General features: G+C 45.0%; 1 protein-coding gene across 1 annotated transcript in view; it reads left to right on the forward strand.

Moving 5' to 3' along the window:
- TFCP2 (transcription factor CP2) overlaps window positions 1-21685 on the forward strand; it is an 87792-nt gene that overhangs the window by 17519 nt on the left and 48588 nt on the right. Inside the window, exons 2-6 of the mRNA XM_040425923.1 lie at window positions 4216-4367; window positions 11671-11747; window positions 11985-12090; window positions 14001-14107; window positions 17216-17368. Of these exons, the coding sequence (XP_040281857.1) occupies window positions 4216-4367; window positions 11671-11747; window positions 11985-12090; window positions 14001-14107; window positions 17216-17368 (595 nt within the window). The remainder of the gene's footprint in view (window positions 1-4215; window positions 4368-11670; window positions 11748-11984; window positions 12091-14000; window positions 14108-17215; window positions 17369-21685) is intronic.

Consider the following 21685-nt stretch of genomic DNA (forward strand, 5'->3'; position numbering starts at 1 on the left):
GAGTTTCTACTCTAGGGGTGCATCAGGTGGTCTTCAAATGTGACATGGCAACTTAAAATTATCCCAGTTAAATATCTGACTTCCAAAAAATTATTGACTGAATCATTTTTCTTCAACATGCCCTTTGATATGCGCAAAAATATTAGGACGTATTCTCATGTTGCAGAGTTGTCGGAGAGAGTTTTGAGACATTGCAGAAATCTATACACATGCTGCAGAAACCACTCCTTTCAGATATATGGAACATGTTTACAGTGTCAGCATTCTATGTGTGAATATACCCTTAAGCTGGCCATACACTTCAGATTGAAAGTAAGGGTACGTTCACACTTGTGGAAGAGTGATCCGGCAAGCAGTTCCGTCGCCGGATTCGGCAATCTGCATGCAAACGGACAGCATTTGTGGACAGATCTGGATGCGATCCGTTTGTCATACGGACAAACTGATCCATTTCTATTTTATTTTTTTCACATTTTTACCGGTCTGCGCGTGTGTAGACCGGAAGGACGGATCCTATGGAAAAAATGCCGGATCCGGCATTCCGGCAAGTATTCATTTTTTTTTTGGGCCGGAGAGAAAACTGCAGCATGCTCCGGTATTATCTCCGTCCTAAAACGTCAAAAAGACTGAACTGGAGACATCCTGATGCATCCTGAACAGATTGCTCTCCATTCAGAATGCATTAGGATAAAACTGATCAGTTCTTTTCCGGTATAGAGCCCCTAGGACGGAACTCTATGCCGGAAAAGAAAAACGCTAGTGTGATAGTACCCATAACTATTTTCCACTATCATCGTTCCGAAAACCTTAGTTATCTTATGCGCATGTGTCCGGCTGTGTTGATTCGCTCCGGCTCTTCTGAAGACCTCAAGATTATCAAACTGCAAGTGACCCAGCATCCTCAACCATACTAGGTGAACATTTCCAGACTCCTGCAGTTGGCCATAGATTTAATTGACATAAGTTGTTCTCCCCCTTTATTTATTTATTTATTTATTTTAAAAATTTGGCAGATTTTCCACCCTCAAGTTGGATGGCAAATCCACATTGTATGCAGAGATGTTCTCCGTCTTTGTTCCTAAACTATATCCACTTCTACAGATCCTGCACCCAGTGATTTGTACATGGCCTGGCTGATGGTTGAGGGCTGCTCCTCTGATGTCTTGATGGATATTTGTAGGTTTTTTGTTGTTGCTAGCGATGGACAATTTCAATCTGGTCTACGCTCATTTGTTGACCGCCTGCAGCTCTCTTCAAAGAGCCAAGTGGATACCGTGCAGATCTGCCTCTTGGGGTGGGCTGTCACTAATAGCCGGGCAGTCACACATGGCTTCTTCTTCTTGATGTTCTGTTTAGCTTCGGTGGCACAATTTGCTAGGGCACCTTTTTTTAGTTCAGCTGCAGACAGATTATGTGCTCTGTTTCACAGGACCTCATTGTGGGGTATGAAGACTTAGCATGTACTATTGGGAGCTTGACATTTCTGGTTTGTAGCTATCTAGTAACACAGTTCATCTTTTAATAAGTGTCATTAGATAATGTGTCATCTCAAATTAGGTCTGTGCCTCCCACCTCTTTGGTCTCATGATGTGGAGATGTCCTGGTTCCTCTTGCCTCCTTCTACAAGGAGTGGTATTATAGCATTGCCGTCTGTCCAATAATCAATAGCAGTGCAATACAGAATACTTTACATTATAATAGAAATCTTATTCCAATCAGCTGATTGAAGGAACAGCAGCGCTCTAGTGAGTGCCACCTCATGGAGCTGCGCCTGGTAGACAATGAAGAAGGGCTGAGGCTGTGGCCTCTAAAGTCAGCTGATTGGCTTTGTGACGGGACGCCTACTGATCTGTTATTGATGTATCCCATGCATAGGCCATCAATATTACAGGTGACATGGATGGCATTAAAGGGGTTATAAAGTTATTCCCTATTCACCCACTGATGACTATAACAGGGGCCCTGTAATGAACCCCTAAATCAGGGATGCTCAACCTGCGGCCCTCCAGCTTTTGAAGACTACAACTTCCTCAATGCCCTTCTGTAGGATGATAGCTGTAGGCCGTCAAGGAATGATGGGAGTTGTAGTTTTGCAACAGCTGGAGGGCCGCAGGTTGAGCATGCCTGCCTTAAATGAACAAAGCAGCAGGTCGAGGATGTGCATTGCCACTTCATTCACTTCCATGGGACTGCAATGAACACCTGTGGTTGGATGTCTGGCTTATTTCCCAATGACATGCAAACGCCTTCTGATGGTTTGGGTAGACACTGTTTGGGATATGACATCCAATATCACATGCAGTACAGAATAAATCACTACGCGCCATTATTCTAATCTGATGATCCGTTCATCCAGAGGTTTGCCCCAGTGCACCCCTTGCTTGCATTCCAGTTTGATGTCGTTCTCCCAACCACCGTAGTGCTGACATCTCGGCGTAGACTCGTAGCAGTCTGCTGGAGTGATAAACAAAGGGCTCTCAATTAGGCCTGCTTCACTCTTGCGTTGTGGCATTCCGGTTTTCAAATCTGGCAGGGGATCTCAAAAATGGGCCAAAATGGTTCTGTTTTGTCCCTATTCATTGTCAATGGGAACAAAACTTATCAGGATGCGTTCCGTTTTGTTGAGTTTTTTGACCAGGCACAAAACCGCTGCAAGCTGCGGTTTTGTGTCCAGTCTGCCAAATGGAACAAACCAGATGCAGCAGCCAAATCAATGTAAGTCGATGATGCCAAATCAATGTATTATTATTTTTTTTTTTTCTTGGATCCGAAAAACCTGAACTGTCACCCATTGACTTGCAATGATTTTAGTTCCGAATCCGGTTTGTTCCGTTTCAATGTAACATAACCGCATCCTAATGTAACGTATGCATCCGGATGTGTTAACATCAAATGGAACCGTTTTGGTCCGGTTTTGAGATCCTCTGCCAGAAACCAAAATGCAAGTGTGAAACGGGCCTTAACGGGTTCTGTCCCTTTCAGTTTGTGACAAGTGGCAGTAACTGGCATGTAGATGAACTGGAGGCATTGCACAACGCACATCCCACATGACTTGATCCAATTTCATGTTACTAAAACACTTGGCTTTCAGTATGGCTTTTATGCCCCTCACACATGCCACAGATTGGAGCTAGGTGCTTGAAAATGTTATCATCTGCAAATCTTGGTGACACCTGCTATTTCCTCAATTTACATAACCGAAGGCTCGTTCTTCTTGGTGCTGCAGTTTCAATGTTTAGGAGTGTCTAATAAATTATATATATCTCTCTCATTATGGTCCGTTTTATGTGGTGAGAAGTCTCTTCATATATAATGTGTACTACTATTGCACAGTGCAGAGCATGGTTTATGCTACATGAGCTGATGTGGACTGCATTATTTCAGTTACTGCCACATCTGTTTACTAGGTGTCATTTACTTGATAGAGTTCATATTCGGAACATTTGTCTGTTACTATTGCTCTTTATTGTAATCTGTGTCCTATACCTCAATGATAGATTTTTATTTTTTTATTTCAATTATAGATACACAAAGGCCTTGCGCCTGTTACATGTTCCTTTTTACGTATAATGTTGTACATCTGATGGAGATTGTGCCGACAGATCAGCCATGCCAAAAGACACCTTAATGGGATCTTCCTAATCAACGTATACACTGCGGGCAGAAAATCTGTCCGCAGTTCATTAGAAGCAGGGTTAGTGCACCACAGAAGCCAATAGTTATTTAACACCAGTTGTGATGACCCATGGATGGTTCACAGTTAAACGAGTTGTCTCATTAGACATTGGTGGCATATGGCTAGGATATTCCACCAATGTCAGATAGGTGTGGGTCCCACCTCTGTAACCCACAACATGAACGGCGAGAACACTGCGCATGTTCGACAACCTCTCCATTCACCTCCTATGGGAGATCCAGAGATAGCCGAGCCAGCGCTTGGCCATTTTCAGAACTCCTATAGAAGTGAATGAAGGATGGCCGTGCTTGCATGGTGCACGTGCACCCCCATTCACTTTGGGGGCCCGTTCTATCATTCAATCTCTATGAGCCAGACTGACTTTGGTGGCATATCCTAGCGATATGTCACCAGTGTCTGATAAGGCAACCCCTTTAATTTGGCCAGTTGAAAGCAGCCTTACCCTGACTTGTGTGCAGTCTCCTTGCTGGTCTCCTCAGTGGCTATTGTCTTGCTAAACCTTGTCTGTCTCGTTCCAGTGATGTTCTCGCCCTGCCTATCTTCAAGCAAGAAGAATCAAGTCTGCCTTCAGAAAACGAAAACAAGATCCTACCTTTCCAGTATGTACTGTGCACGGCTACCTCCCCCGCTGTGAAGCTTCACGAGGAGACCCTTACCTATCTCAATCAAGGTGACCTTTCAGGGCTTTCGTAGCTGGACCTTCTCTCTGCATGCTGACCAGACCTCGCTATCGCCATACTCTCTATTATCAGGTTCAGTCAGATGGACTATAGTGTCGTCCGTACTTTGTTATAGAGTTATGTTCACTTTACCAGTAAAGTGTGATCAAACTAGCTAAAAAGGTTTGCGCTATGCTTTATACCACCATGTGTCTTGTACTGTTATTAGTGAATCCCACCACACAGGGTGCCTGCACATCACGACGATTGTGTGGTTTTTCTGTGGAAAAAAACGCAATGTAATAAAAGTACCAGCCAAGTGAATTTCACGTAGACTTTGCGTACCTTTTACTTATGGAAACTGAGCTGCCTTGAGGATTTTAAAATCCATAACGTCAATTGTTTGTGCAATTCTTCACCTTACATATATGTATAGTGGGTCCCCCTCACACACCTCCACACACACACACACACACTGCAATAAATAGTAATTTATCTGCATTTTTTGTGCTGTTTTGGTGCAGACTTTATGCTGCCCTTCCTTTTCTCTGGTGAGTCAGTTTGTACTAAATGCTACTGACAAGAAAGGTGGAGAGAGTTTTCTGTTGTACAACTACGAAATCCGCAAATGTCAGCAAAAGTGACATTTTGAACAAAGTGTTTTGTTTTTTTTGGCACTGCTCCTCCTATTGGGAAAAAAAGTGGGCGTCTTTGTGCATGTGTTGCGGAGGGGGATTCACAGCAACTTAGGGGGTCATTTGTTAAGAAATATACAGATCGTATGTGGAACTGTTAATTTCAATAGAGCCGCAAAAATGCAAACAAAACAACGTGTGCTGTCCTCTTCCGTATGTCCGTTTCGCAGTCCCGCAAAAAAGATAGAACTTGTCCTAATCTTGTCAGTTTAGCATTTTTAACATGGGGCAGGATAGGAAAACGTGGGGCGCACACAGCCGGTATCTGGGTATCTGTGTTTTGCGTATCCAGGAGGCTTTATAGGGCGTGACCACAGATATCAGAGGAAAGGAGACTTTTCTGTTTAATCCTTTGTTGCCCCGTGATTTCCCCCCCCCCCCCCTGCCAGATACAGACATGTACGTTTATGGGGGAGTGGGAGATATCGGTTACAGACTGTTAGGTTCTCTTTAGCTTTCCTCCGTCTAGAGATCCTGTGCACTGGTTTCTCCATGACTTGACAAATGAGTTACTTACCAGCAGTCTCCCTCCTGTGCACATATGTTATGATGGAAGAGCCGGCCATCAGGAGCTGTCACATTCTTTCCTTCCAGGGGGTCATGGTCTGTAAAGCATTATGTGTATGAAATATTACCTGTCCGCTCCACCCAGTGCACACATCCTCCTCTTCACATGACTGGCAGGTAGGTGTTGATATACTTCTATGCAGTCGGCTGCACTGTGTCACCACATGTAAACATTTAGCGCACATGCGAGCCCAGAGCCGGGTGCAGATGTGTTACAGTGTGGATTACACTCCAAATAAAAATAAGTCACGTGGAAGTTCAGATTGGATTGCAGGCAACGATGGGGCTGAAAGCTGCACCCCTCCCCCTATATTATGTATGTTACTTGCTTTCTTCCCCCTGCCATGATGACAGATCACCAACACTGAAAGATACAGCGCAGGCACGAGATGACAGGGCTAGATGAGAAAGCTAGCCCTGTCAATCCTGGAAAAGAGGGCAGGGACTGAAGTTTATAACAAACTGGTGCTCCGAGGGCTCTGGCCAGCTCCTTGGTGCTCTAGTTAGGCCATTTGCATTCGAATAAAAATGCATTTTTCTCAGCTACAGGACCATGGATAGTCCATAAGAGTATTGTTTTAATCAGTATGTTTAATAGGGTTGATCATGCTGACAGAGGCTCTTTAACCACCTCAGCCCCCAGTGCTTAAACACCCTGAAAGACCAGGCCACTTTTTACACTTCTGACCTACACTACTTTCACCGTTTATTGCTCGGTCATGCAACTTACCACCCAAATGAATTTTACCTCCTTTTCTTCTCACTAATAGAGCTTTCATTTGGTGGTATTTCATTGCTGCTGACATTTTTACTTTTTTTGTTATTAATCGAAATTTAACGATTATTTTGCAAAAAAATGACATTTTTCACTTTCAGTTGTAAAATTTTGCAAAAAAAAACGAGATCCATATAGAAATTTTGCTCTAAATTTATAGTTCTACATGTCTTTGATAAAAAAAAAATGTTTGGGTAAAAAAAAAAAATGGTTTGGGTAAAAGTTATAGCGTTTACAAACTATGGTACAAAAATGTGAATTTCCGCTTTTTGAAGCAGCTCTGACTTTCTGAGCACCTGTCATGTTTCCTGAGGTTCTACAATGGCCAGACAGTACAAACACCCCACAAATGACCCCATTTCGGAAAGTACACACCCTAAGGTATTCGCTGATGGGCATAGTGAGTTCATAGAACTTTTTATTTTTTGTCACAAGTTAGCGGAAAATGATGATTTTTTTTTTTTTTTTTTCCTTACAAAGTCTCATATTCCACTAACTTGTGACAAAAAATAAAAACTTCTATGAACTCACTATGCCCATCACGAAATACCTTGGGGTCTCTTCTTTCCAAAATGGGGTCACTTGTGGGGTAGTTATACTGCCCTGGCATTTTAGGGGCCCAAATGTGTGGTAAGGAGTTTGAAATCAAATTCTGTAAAAAATGACCTGTGAAATCCGAAAGGTGCTCTTTGGAATATGGGCCCCTTTGCCCACCTAGGCTGCAAAAAAGTGTCACACATCTGGTATCTCCGTACTCAGGAGAAGGTGGGGAATGTGTTTTGGGGTGTCATTTTACATATACCCATGCTGGGTGAGATAAATATCTTGGTCAAATGCCAACTTTGTATAAAAAAAATGGGAAAAGGTTGTCTTTTGCAAAGATATTTCTCTCACCCAGCATGGGTATATGTAAAATGACACCCCAAAACACATTCCCCACCTTCTCCTGAGTACGGCAATACCAGATGTGTGACACTTTTTTGCAGCCTAGGTGGGCAAAGGGGCCCATATTCCAAAGAGCACCTTTCGGATTTCACAGGTCATTTTTTACAGAATTTGATTTCAAACTCCTTACCACACATTTGGGCCCCTAGAATGCCAGGGCAGTATAACTACCCCACAAGTGACCCCATTTTGGAAAGAAGAGACCCCAAGGTATTCGCTGATGGGCATAGTGAGTTCATGGAAGTTTTTATTTTTTGTCACAAGTTAGTGGAATATGAGACTTTGTATGAAAAAAAAAAAAAAAAATCAGCATTTTCCACTAACTTGTGACAAAAAATAAAAAATTCTAGGAACTCGCCATGCCCCTCACGGAATACCTTGGGGTGTCTTCTTTCCAAAATGGGGTCACTTGTGGGGTAGTTATACTGCCCTGGCATTTTCCAGGGGCCCTAATGTGTGGTAAGTAGGTAAATGACCTGTGAAATCCTAAAGGTGCTCTTTGGAATGTGGGCCCCTTTGCCCACCTAGGCTGCAAAAAAGTGTCACACATGTGGTATCGCCGTATTCAGGAGAAGTTGGGGAATGTGTTTTGGGGTGTCATTTTACATATACCCTTGCTGGGTGAGAGAAATATCTTGGCAAAAGACAACTTTTCCCATTTTTTTATACAAAGTTGGCATTTGACCAAGATATTTCTCTCACCCAGCATGGGTATATGTAAAATGACACCCCAAAACACATTCCCCACCTTCTCCGGAGTACGGCGATACCAGATGTGTGACACTTTTTTGCAGCCTAGATGCGCAAAGGGGCCCAAATTCCTTTTAGGAGGGCATTTTTAGACATTTGGATACCAGACTTCTTCTCATGCTTTGGGGCCCCTAGAATGCCAGGGCAGTATAAATACCCCACATGTGACCCCATTTTGGAAAGAAGACACCCCAAGGTATTCAATGAGGGGCATGGCGAGTTCATAGAAATTTTTTTTTTTTGGCACAAGTTAGCGGAAATTGATATTTTTAATTTTTTTCTCACAGTCTCCCGTTCCGCTAACTTGGGACAAAAATTTCAATCTTTCATGGACTCAATATGCCCCTCACGGAATACCTGGGGGTGTCTTCTTTCCGAAATGGGGTCACATGTGGGGTATTTATACTGCCCTGGCATTCTAGGGGCCCTAAAGCGTGAGAAGAAGTCTGGAATATAAATGTCTAAAATATTTTACGCATTTGGTTTCCGTGAGGGGTATGGGGAGTTCATGTGAGATTTTCTTTTTTGACACAAGTTAGTGGAATATGAGACTTTGTAAGAAAAATAAAATAAAAATTTCGCTAACTTGGGCCAAAAAAATGTCTGAATGGAGCCTTACAGGGGGGTGATCAATGACAGGGGGGTGATCAGGGAGTCTATATGGGGTGATAACCACAGTCATTGATCACGCCCCTGTAAGGCTTCATTCAGACGTCCGTATGCGTTTTGCGGATCCGATCCATCTATCAGTGGATCCGTAAAAATCATGCGGACTTCTGAATGGAGCTTTACAGGGGGGTAATCAATGACAGGGGGGTGATCATGGAGTCTATATGGGGTGTTCACCACAGTCATTGATCACGCCCCTGTAAGGCTTCATTCAGACGTCCGGATGCGTTTTGCGGATCGGATCCATCTATCAGTGCATCCGTAAAAATCATGCGGAAATCTGAATGGAGCTTTACAGGGGGGTAATCAATGACAGGGGGGTGATCAGGGAGTCTATATGGGGTGATCACCACAGTCATTGATCACGCCCCTGTAAGGCTTCATTCAGACGTCCGGATGCGTTTTGCGGATCCGATCCATCTATCAGTGGATCCGTAAAAATCATGCGGACATCTGAATGGAGCTTTACAGGGGGGTAATCAATGACAGGGGCGTGATCAGGGAGTCTATATGGGGTGATCACCACAGTCATTGATCACGCCCCTGTAAGGCTTCATTCAGACGTCCGGATGCGTTTTGCGGATCCGATCCATCTATCAGTGCATCCGTAAAAATCATGCGGACATCTGAATGGAGCTTTACAGGGGGGTAATCAATGACAGGGGGGTGATCAGGGAGTCTATATGGGGTGATCACCACAGTCATTGATCACGCCCCTGTAAGGCTTCATTCAGACGTCCGGATGCGTTTTGCGGATCCGATCCATCTATCAGTGCATCCGTAAAAATCATGCGGACATTTGAATGGAGCTTTACAGGGGGTTGATCAATGACAGGGGGGTGATCACCACAGTCATTGATCATGCCCCTGTAAGGCTTCATTCAGACGTCCGGATGCGTTTTGCGGATCGGATCCATCTATCAGTGCATCCGTAAAAATCATGCGGACATCTGAATGGAGCTTTACAGGGGGGTAATCAATGACAGGGGGGTGATCACCACAGTCATTGATCATGCCCCTGTAAGGCTTTATTCAGACGTCCGGATGCGTTTTGCGGATCGGATCCATCTATCAGTGCATCCGTAAAAATCATGCGGACATCTGAATGGAGCTTTACAGGGGGGTAATCAATGACAGGGGGGTGATCACCACAGTCATTGATCATGCCCCTGTAAGGCTTCATTCAGACGTCCGGATGCGTTTTGCGGATCGGATCCATCTATCAGTGCATCCGTAAAAATCATGCGGACATCTGAATGGAGCTTTACAGGGGGGTGATCAGGGAGTCTATATGGGGTGATCACCACAGTCATTGATCATGCCCCTGTAAGGCTTCATTCAGACGTCCGGATGCGTTTTGCGGATCCGATCCATCTATCAGTGCATCCGTAAAAATCATGCGGACATCTGAATGGAGCTTTACAGGGGGGTGATCAGGGAGTCTATATGGGGTGATCACCACAGTCATTGATCATGCCCCTGTAAGGCTTCATTCAGACGTCCGGATGCGTTTTGCGGATCGGATCCATCTATCAGTGCATCCGTAAAAATCATGCGGACATCTGAATGGAGCTTTACAGGGGGGTGATCAGGGAGTCTATATGGGGTGATCACCACAGTCATTGATCATGCCCCTGTAAGGCTTCATTCAGACGTCCGGATGCGTTTTGCGGATCGGATCCATCTATCAGTGCATCCGTAAAAATCATGCGGACATCTGAATGGAGCTTTACAGGGGGGTAATCAATGACAGGGGGGTGATCACCACAGTCATTGATCATGCCCCTGTAAGGCTTCATTCAGACGTCCGGATGCGTTTTGCGGATCGGATCCATCTATCAGTGGATCCGTAAAAATCATGCGGACGTCTGAATGGAGCTTTACAGGGGGGTAATCAATGACAGGGGGGTAATCAATGACAGGGGGGTGATCAGGGAGTCTATATGGGGTGATAACCACAGTCATTGATCACGCCCCTGTAAGGCTTCATTCAGACGTCCGGATGCGTTTTGCGGATCCGATCCATCTATCAGTGGATCCGTAAAAATCATGCGGACATCTGAATGGAGCTTTACAGGGGGGTGATCAATGACAGGGGGGTGATCAGGGAGTCTATATGGGGTGATCAGGGGCTAATAAGGGGTTAATAAGTGATGGGGGGGGGTGTAGTGTAGTGTAGTGGTGCTTGGTGCTACTTTACTGAGCTACCTGTGTCCTCTGGTGGTCGATCCAAACAAAGGGGACCACCAGAGGACCAGGTAGCAGGTATATTAGACGCTGTTATCAAAACAGCGTCTAATATACCTGTTAGGGGTTAAAAAAAACACATCTCCCGCCTGCCAGCGAACGATCGCCGCTGGCAGGCTGGAGATCAACTCTCTTACCGTCCGTTCCTGTGAGCGCGCGCGCCTGTGTGCGCGCGTTCACAGGAAATCTCGACCATCGCGAGATGACGCGTATATGCGTGACTGTGCGCAGCGCTGCCACCTCCGGAACGCGATCCTGCGTTAGGCGGTCCGGAGGTGGTTACGATACCAGAATTATTAAAGTATTAATTGCCTGATGAATTTCCCACCGTTCCAGCGATGTCCTCACGTGAACACTGCAGCCAAACACTGGCCTTCATTCTCACTGTTGAGGTCATGTGAAAATCTACCTGCCCTTTCAAGGGTTGTCAGATTTCTCACCGATACTTGTGTATGTGTGTGGTAAGGTATAGTGGGTTCCTAGAAGCTGTCTTGTGGCTTCCTTCATTCCTTTTACTAGAGCTGCTCATTGATCCTGGGCAGTTTTCCATATTTGCTCTCAGTATGGTGGCCATTGCTTTTTAACGGAATCCACAGTTTTCTACTCGTGTCTAGACTTTCACCAGGTTTCTAAAAGTAATCCAAAACCATTTATTCTTCCTCACAGGCCAGTCCTATGAAATCCGGATGTTGGACAATAGAAAACTAGGGGAACTGCCCGAGCTGACTGGCAAGCTAGTTAAGGTAAGTGTCCTTAATGTATAATGTATATTACACTCCCACCACCCCTGCACTTTAGCCCAAGGCATGGCATTCCATATGAGCTTGGAGGTCTCTTCAGCCTCTACACCTGTAGATGTGTGAGGGTTGGAGGGAAGTAAGTGGAGATACATAGATATGTCAAGTGCCTCTTACTAGCGTGTGCCCAGTGCGTGGGATGCTGTATGTCTTCAAGTAGTCTCCTTGTGTCTCCCCTTGTAGAGCATCTTCAGAGTGGTGTTTCATGACCGGCGCCTGCAGTACTCGGAGCACCAGCAGCTGGAAGGCTGGCGATGGAACAGGCCTGGAGACAGAATACTTGACATTGGTAATAACACTGCATGCGATACAAAAGCAACACCTCGTTATAGTAGTAATTCAGTTGTGTTGAGGTGGGCAACTCTCTACTTTTTCCTCAAAGTTGTATTATTTTATTTATTTTTTAAATCACCCTCATCAACTTGATGCTGACCTCACTGAGGGCAGCATAAAATGGTGACAGAAATGCTGACCTCCGCGGTGTGTCACTCGAGCCGAGAACCAGCATCATAATCATTGCAGCCCAGGCCTTGAAAAGAGTCCTGGTTATTCATGAGCTCTCACCTTCCACCTGCTGATGATTGGCAGTTCTCTCCTAGAGAGAAAGGGGGAAAACTAGGTAGAAGACTGTCCGTCATCAGCAGGTGGGCAGGAGAGCAGGAACTCATGAATAACCAGGACTCTTCTCAGGTAACAGGTCTCTTCCAGGCCTGGGCTGCAATGATTGTGATGCTGGTTCTCGTCAAACACTTACTTTTAGCTTATAAATGACAGATCGCTGAAATCAGCTCATCTGTCACTACTGTATGCTGCCATTGGTATGGGCCGCATAAAGTTGATGGACAGGTTCCCTTTAAGGGTAGCTGCACACGTTGCAGATTGTTTGGTTTTTCCACGAGGGTTTTCGTGCAGAAAACCCACAGCTTTTTACAGTACCGGCAATATGAATGGGATTTACCAAATCTCATGCACACATTGCATATTTTGTACACGCGTAAATTGACCTGTTGTGTGGATTTTAAAATCCACAGCACATCAATTGTTTGTGCAGTTCCACAGTTTACGTAGAGTGGTTTTCCCATAGCGTGGATTTCTCCGCATTTCTATGCAGTTTTAATGGATTGTTAAACATGTTCAGTTAGCCTATGGGTAACTGCACACGATGTGGATTCTGTGCAATGTTTTACTTGTGGATTTTTGTGTGGAAAAACTGCAGCATAATACAATACCAGCAGAATGAATGGGATTTGACAAATCGAACCTGTGCACCAATCGTGATATATCAGAGTGAGCCACCTGCTTATTATTTACTGTAAAATCTCATGTATACTTACGTGCGGAAATTGACCTGCCTTTCGGATTTAAAATTCTGCAGCATGTCAATTGCTTGTGCGATGCCGCGCCTTATGTATAGTGGTTTTCCCCTTAGACTTCAACAGGGTTGTTAACACGAACAGAAAATCCGCAACAGAGTAAGGCCCCAAAATAGTGCAGTTTTTTTTTTAATGCTGTTGTGGTGTGGATTTCATGTGGGTTTTCGCATTCAAATATGTAACATGTGTAGGTAGTCTAGAGGTAACGCTAGACATGGTGTAATACTTCCACCATACATCTGAAGCAATTCTGAAGCACAGTTTGTGGGTGGCATAGAGATTTTGGTGCAAATTGGGATGAAGCGTTTACCCCTATAGTTTTTAGGGGCATACAAATTTTTCCACAAGGAATATTACTACTACTTGCGGAAAGCGCTTTCAAAACCCCACCTTATATGTATTGTACTGCGATTTGCTGCAGATTTGCAGTGCAGACCCCACCATTTCTAAGCTTACCGTCAGACTTTGTTCTCATCTGTGTCCTGGAGACCACAACATGGTGCCTGATCCGTTGTGTGATGGACCCTATTGACTTGTGGTGGTGTCCATAGGTTTGATGATGAAGAATAGCACTGCATGCTGTGCCATGAAATGCGCCACAACCTGCAATGGAGCCTCTGATGCATATATGAGCACAATTTTAAAGGGGTTTACTCATCTGGACATTTATGGCACATTCTGTGAATATGCCGTAAATGTCAGATAAGTGTAGTTTCCACCTGTGGGACCCGTTCCGATCTCAAGATTGGCGCCCGGTCTCCTAAAGCTAGTATTTATTTTTATCTGTTATGTTTAAAGGTATTATCCCCCCCTTCTCCTCTTTTAGATGTCCCCATGTCTGTGGGTATTATTGACCCAAGGGCGAATCCAACGCAGCTGAACACTGTTGAATTTCTCTGGGATCCTTCCAAGAGAACATCTGTCTTTATACAAGTAAGAAGATTCTTCTGTTAGTGGCGGATACACATCTCACTTCATTAGTACTTAAAGGGGTTGTGCCAAGTGTAAAACTTCTGTCCTGCCCACAGGATAGGGGATAGCTTACTGATAATGGGTGGTCTGACCGCTGGGATACCCACTGAGAATGGAGGTCCCATTCCCCTGTTCTGATGGATCGGCAGGTCGGGGCTGTGCCCTGCTGCTCCATTCATTTTGTTTGGAACCGCCTGAGAAAGCAGAGTACAGCGCTCTTCTATCTCCGACTGTTCCTTAGAGAATGAATGGAGCGGCAGGGAGTACACCCGACCTGCCGCTCCATCAGAAAGGGGGAACAGGACCTCCATTCTCAGGATTTTGGGTGCCCTGGCTGTTGGACTCTTCCCCCCCCCCCCCCCCCACGATCAGTTACCCACTGTCATGTGGATAGGGGATAACTTGTAAACTTGGCACAACCCCTTTAATTCTCTGTTTCAACTATGTATTTGTAACTGACTACACTGCAATTCATTCACCCCACTAAAGTGTCCTTCAGTGAGTGCCTCACGTTCCGGTAAGAGTCTATCCACACATCCTCTTTTTTTCAATAGGACTTGGTACTTTCTGCTTACCCTGGCAGCTTTGCTATGAACGGCACATGTTAATGGGTTGGGGAGGTAGGATTGATTGGTCATTAGTATAAACCAATTATCCAAAGTGGAGACTTACCTCCTCGTATCATAGGGTTGTCCATTGTTTTAATGGTGCCGTCTTGTAGTGCATTCTGGAGCCCCGGAAATGGATCTGTCTTTTTCTGGACAATTGATGATGATTCACCTCAATGACTATTCTTAAAGAGGACCTTTCACCACTCCTGACACGCCTGTTTTAATACCCTCATGCATTCCCCGTGTAATAACAATTCTGGAGCTTCTATTCTTGTAGCTCTATGTTGTGCCAGTCCTTTATTATTTCAACTGATGTTATGAGTGAATTTCTAGCAGTCTGCAGTAAGAGTACAGAGGGGCGTAACCACTTGGGGGCGTGTACCTGCACAGACTCACTCTGTCCAATCAGTGCTGCCATTGCAGACTCTACAGGGACCCCCTCCCAACTTGTTACCACCTCCCCTCTGTACCCTTACTGCAGACTGCTAGCCATTCATTAATAACTTCTAGTAGAAATAATAAAGGAATGGTACATCATACAGACATAAAAATAGATGCTCCAGAATTATTATTACATGGGGAATGCATGAAGCTATTATAACAGACATGTCAGGAGTGGTGACAGGTCCTCTTTAAGCCTGTATTACACAGGCCGATGGAGTAAGCTAGTGTCTGGAGGGAGACCGCTGGTATTACATGCAGTGATCTCCTCCGCGGCATGGGGATGAGTGATATCTCTGTGCCATCGCTCGTCCCCATGCTGTCTAGTAGTTTGCCTGGGGCAGATCGTTATTAGACATCGCGATCTGCTGCCTGCAAACGCGTGCTTAAAAATCAGAATTGCTCTTTCATCAGGCAATCGTCGTTAGTATTACACTGCAAGATAATCGCTCGTCGGCAGCTGTAATACAGCCTTTACAGTTGTTTAGATGGATCTTCTCACTAGAGCAGGTTTAGTTCCCTTTAGATTAGGGAATCTGTGGCTATTTTCAGTCAGTTCCAGCATAAGAGGAGAGCATTAACCTCTGTTATACGTCATGGGCAAATTAGTGTTGGTGTCTTTTTTACACCCCCTAAACTGGTTTTGTTTGACCCCTGCACATTTGAGGTCATTTCTGGGAGATGGCTGGAGAATTTACCCAAGAGTAAAGGGAAGAGTTTCCTGAGGGGTTTGATAAAGGGAAAAAAACAGTGCACACTTAAATACTCATATGCGTCACCACCAACTTGGGACACCATAAAACTGGTGACAGATTCCCTTTAAACATCCCCTACGGCCTCTTGCACATGAACGTTGTGTTCCCGTGGCTGTATTGCGGGCCGTGTGCACTCCGCATCACGGATGTGGACCCGTTCACTTGAATGGGTCCGCAATCACGGAGATGCGGAACAGAAGTACAGATCGGAACCCCACGGAAGCACTGCAGAGTGCTTCCGTGGTTTTTCTGTCCGTACCTAACTTGTTCTATTTTTTTGCGGTTCGGACGGATCTGTCCCAGCTGCCGCACGGACGTTGCCCATGCATTGGGGACCGCAAATTGCCACTATAAGAGACCTTGGCGAGGTGCGCGGGCTCCGGTATGTTCTTGATATCATAATATATTGGGCAAAGTCTCATTTTTGGCCATGTATTGTCAATTGCATTTACCATTGTAGTGCACCAATTTTTGCAATGAGCTGTTAGAACCTAGCAGCAGAAAACAGGTGACCGATTCCCTTTAAATATGTTGTGGTCAGTCTTCTGACAGGTTCCCTTTAAAAAGGTCCTGTCACCTCTCTTGACATGTCTATTTAAATAATTGTATTCCCCATCCTGTAATGATCCTGGGGCATCTTTTCATACAACTTGGTGTTCTGTTCCTCAGTTATTGTTTCTAGGAGCTTATTAATAAATCTGAAACTGGTTGTGTTATGCCAGTCTGACTCTCGCAGCACTGAATGGACAGCGTGAGTGCGTGCAGAGCCAGTACAAAACCAGTTGTAGATTAATAAACTGTTAGTAGCAATAACTGAGGAACGGTCTAATATAGTTATATGGAAAAAATGCTCCAAAATTTAGTTTTTGCATGGGGGATAGAATTATTTAGAAAAGCAGCTCTAGAAATGAGAGTCAAGACCATGTAGTAGCTGGACTTTCTTCATCTATTGCAGGGATGACCAACCTGCGGCTCTCCAGCTGTTGTAAAACTACAACTCCCACCATGCTCTGCTGTAGGCAGCGCGGTCATGCTGGGAGTTGTTGCTTTGTAACAGCTGGGGAGCCTCAGGTTGGCCATCCCTGATCTATTGCATCTAGTATTAATTTCATTGCTCCATTTTGGCAGTATTAGGGGTCAACCATTTTGTTTCTCGAAGGAAACGATCTGATTTGTAACTGCGGGCAATACTGACTTACTGTGTATTGTATCCATTCAGGATAATGAGGTGTTTTACTAGATTGTCTGTGTTTTTCTATTAGGTTCATTGCATTAGTACAGAATTTACAATGAGGAAGCACGGGGGTGAGAAAGGTGTACCTTTCCGAATCCAAATTGATAGCTTCAAAGAGAATGAGAACGGAGAGTATACGGAGCAGCTGCACTCGGCCAGCTGTCAGATTAAAGTGTTCAAGGTATGTTGGGTTTTGGAGCTTGCAGCTGCTGTACACAACATTTACACCTCTTTGGTATAATTCGTGTTAGGACATTTAAATGACAACAGTGGGCAAAAATCTGTATCTGTGTGGATCCATTATGCAGTTTTGCATTCTTATAATGAGGCAGTTTTATACTATTCAAGTGTCTTATTCTCGTGTTTTTTGAGGGTCTTTAAAGGGGTTGGCCCACAAAATATTCTACATTTTTATTTAAATTTTTTAAACCAGCACCTGAATCTTTGTAACTGCATGCAATTAAAAATGTTGTTTATAGCCACTAAATTATTCGATAAAATGTATAGCACTACGTTCTGTTTGTTCTACATCTTTGTCTAGCTAAGGTGGTCGCACATGCTCAGTTCCATCCTCAAACTGCACTATATACTGTTAGAAGCTGTGACTGTTACAGGACATGCCCACTAAGAACATCCCCCATGAGCTGCCAGCACGTACTATATGATCTATAGTTTTAATTTTTTACATTAATCGTGGGGTAACATCTTAAAGGGTACATCCATACTGGATGTTGGAGGACAGAGGTATCTCATGGTATCTCATGTTAAATGGCCAGGATCGGCGTTACCTCCGAACACGGTCATTGCAGTCGGGTGCGACGGCCAGCACCTGCTAGGTGAGCCTGATCCATACATTGACAGTGCACCAACAGTTTACAGTTACAGTACGGCATGTTGCCTGTAGAGGTTAAAGCAGATGATTGACAGCTGTCAGTCACTATCTTTTTGGGCAGGGAATGCAGGTCCCTTTCTAGCATTTTACCAGTTTTTACATGAAGATCCTTACTTAACTCTGGAACACTCCACCATCTTTCCTGCGCTGGCCTTGGATAAGGCAGCATAGGGGACCTGACAGATCTACTGTAAGCAAAATAGTACTTTGGACAAGACAAAATTTGAAAACTGTTAACATGCATAAGATATATATTTTGCATTCATATCTCGTGCCGCACAGTCTCTGCTTTAAGCTAGGGTTTGGGGGAATTCTTGGTTCGGATCCTCACTATTCTTCAAAGGGTTACAAAGGAAACCTACGGATTTCTGTACAAAACAAATTTGATATTTACCTAACCATTTATCCTTTATTGGCTCCATTATCCTGTAGGTTAGGCTACTTTCACACTAGCGTTGTTATAATCCGGCAGGCAATTCAATTGCCGGAACTGCCTGCCTGATCCGGCAAACTGTATGCAAATGGATATTTTTTTTTTCCAGATCCGGTATTTACATTTTTTCAAAAATCAAAAGCGAAACTAGCTCCTCCTTTATCCCGGCGCAGACCGGATAACTGGATCTGGCGACGTGGCAATTTCCGGAACACTTGGTACCGGATCCGGCATTAATACATCTCTATGGAAAATAGAGACGGATATGGCAAGTGCAGCAAGCTGCGGTATTTTGTCCGGTCAAATACCGTACAAGGGATGGAATGGAAGACCTCCTGAACGGATTGCTTTCCTTTCAAACTGATGCGTTTTTTTTTCCCGGTATTGAAACCGTTTACCGGATTTCAATACCGGAAAAGAATAACGCTAGTGTGAGAGTAACCTAGGTTAGAAGCACACAATGGCTCATTCTAGGAATCTCAGCCATCTACATGGCCACAACTGGTTTGACTGCTATTCTGCTACAAAGACTCTCTTTTCGTGCCAGACGTCAGCTTTTTATGCCTCAGGTGGTTTTCCTCTATTGAAATTAAATCTAAATGGAATTTCTCCAGTTGTGAACCATTAGCTACTCTTGGCTCTAGTAGGTTGACTCTTTTGCACCAAATATTTGGAACAAAGGCGTTGTACATAAATGTGTAACAGGAGCTCGTCTTATCATCGTCTCTTCATTTTATGCTGTTGCGGTAGCAGCGGTGGCTCGCCGTGTTAGGTTTAGTATAAACAAGTCCAATTTTTCATTTTCAATTGGTGAAGATCCTACCTTGACTTCACATTGCTATAAAAAGAATCGAAGACACTACCACCCAGCATTAATAAGAAGCTAAAGGCGGTTCTTAGAAAGGAAGCATTCCTTCCCGACAGTCGGCTGCTCGTTAAGTGGAGGAGACCGCGGCATTTACATGCCGTGATGTCCTCCACAGTATTAGGCGGAATGCACACTGCCATGTTCCTGCGGCCGTGAGCGGTCCGTGGTATGCCGGCCTGGATTCCTGCTGACAGCAGGAGCGCACAGCGTCATTGGTTGCTATGACACCGTGCGCTTTATGCCGCCGTTGCACTACAGTAATACACTCATATGATCTATACGAGTGTATTACTGTAGTGCAGCGGCGGCATGAAGCGCACGGCGTCATAGCAACCAATGACTTCATGCGCTCCTGCTGTCAGCAGGAATCCAGGCCGGCATACCACGGCTGCGGAACACGGCCGTGTGCATTCGGCCTTAGGGTGAGGGATGGGTATTGCGATCCCTCGTCCTCTTACAGCTGTGTCTCTGGGCAGCCGATTGCTGTTTAGACTGCACGATCTCCTGCCCACAAATGATAATTTAGGTACCTACATAAATGGCGGTTTATCCGGTGACCAGCGGCACCCTGTACACGGGCAGATTGTCGGGACCGAACGTTCACGATAATCTGCCTGAATATCTCCTCATGTAAATCCACCTTAAGGCTCTGTTTAGATGTGGCCTTAAAATATGCCGAAATCCAAATGTGTTGCATGCAGATTTTGTACGGATTTTCACTGTAGAGTTGCCTTGCAGAGGGTGAAACTCATGGAAAATCAGCAACATATTGAGCTGTGGCCGTACACATTAGATTGTAGGCTGAACCAGCTGAGAATGTGATGTGGCAGAGGTCGAAGATAAGAATTGAGCAGTTTGGTATTGACACCCCAGATCTTTTTGTACTGAGATAAGCCCCCACTAGAGGAGTCTGCCAGCTGCGTACTCCCCTCTCTTCATTCAGCACACATGCACGCTTGGCAAAGGAGAGTTATAAACTGTGTGACCATCTTGAGCATGCCCTTGAATCTCCATAGGAAGAATACACTGTGTGTGATTGAGGTTTTGGCAGAACTCCATTCACTAGCATTGCACTGTACTTTCTGCAACAAATCCACTACGGGCTGCATGGTTTACAGCGTTCAGATCTGTTCCTGAAAGTACATAATGGTACCCATAAAACAAACCCCAGCCTGAGGTCACGTTGTGGCTTCTGCAATAAATTTTCTTTGATGCCTTAGGAAAGGTTATAAGAATGTAGGCGTTTCTAATTGAACTTAAAGGGAACCGGTCACCTGGAAAACGCATATTAAACCAACCACAGTACCTTAAAGTATCCCCCAGCGTGTTGCTAATCATGATTTTCTTTCCTCATTCTGTCTCCTCATATTTGTAAAATCGCAGTTTTAATGTCTGTTGGCGCCTTTTCCAAGTCAGGCTTGAAGTCAAGGGGGCAGCGGCCTCCTTGCTTCAAGGCACGATAACCTCTCCTCTCTACAGTGTGATGGACATCTTGCCGTGATTGCGCTCTCCCCGCGCATGCGCCGTGCGCTGCCTGTTAAAGCGCGATCCCGGCTCCCTCGCTCACCGCCTTCATTTTGCGGGCTGCGCATGCGCCGTTCAGTTCCATCGCGCCCGGCCGTCGCTTCTCGTCTTTAGCGTGAGCATGATCAGAACGCAAGCCAGTGATTACGCTAAAGACTAGAAGCGACGGCCGTGCGCGATGGAACTGAACGGCGCAGTCTGCAAAATGAAGGAGGTGGGTGAGGGAGCCGGGATCGTGCTGTAACAGGCAGCGCATGCGCGAGTAGAGCGCGATCACGGCAAGATGTCCATCACACTGTAGAGAGGAGAGGTAAGGGGCGGGGTTATCGTGCCTTGAAGCAAGGTAGCCGCTGCCCCCTTGACTTCAAGCCTGACTTGGAAAAGGCGCCAACAGACATTAAAAGTGCGATTTTACAAATATAAGGAGACAGAATGAGGAAAGAAAATCATGATTAGCAACACACTGGGGGATACTTTAAGGTACTGTGGTTGGTTTAATATGCGTTTTCCAGGTGACAGGGTCCCTTTAATAAAATGTCCATCTATAAGTAAAGCAGTAGCCAAAGCTTGTAAACTACACACTGTTCACTAAAGCGCTGGGAAGAGCCAGCTGCGCGCCCACCTTCTGACTGGCCAAGCAGGCTTGATGAGAGGCATTCTCTATGGAGATGGGTATTTTCACATTATATTCTGTGCAGGGCGAGGGCTTCTGCAGACTGCAGGCCGTCACTTATGGAAGTTCGTAACAGGACCACACTGACTAGGCAGAGCCCTTTCCAGA

The sequence above is a fragment of the Bufo bufo genome, chromosome 3 (assembly GCF_905171765.1).
Source record: "Bufo bufo chromosome 3, aBufBuf1.1, whole genome shotgun sequence".
In the NCBI taxonomy this organism is placed as follows: domain Eukaryota; kingdom Metazoa; phylum Chordata; class Amphibia; order Anura; family Bufonidae; genus Bufo; species Bufo bufo.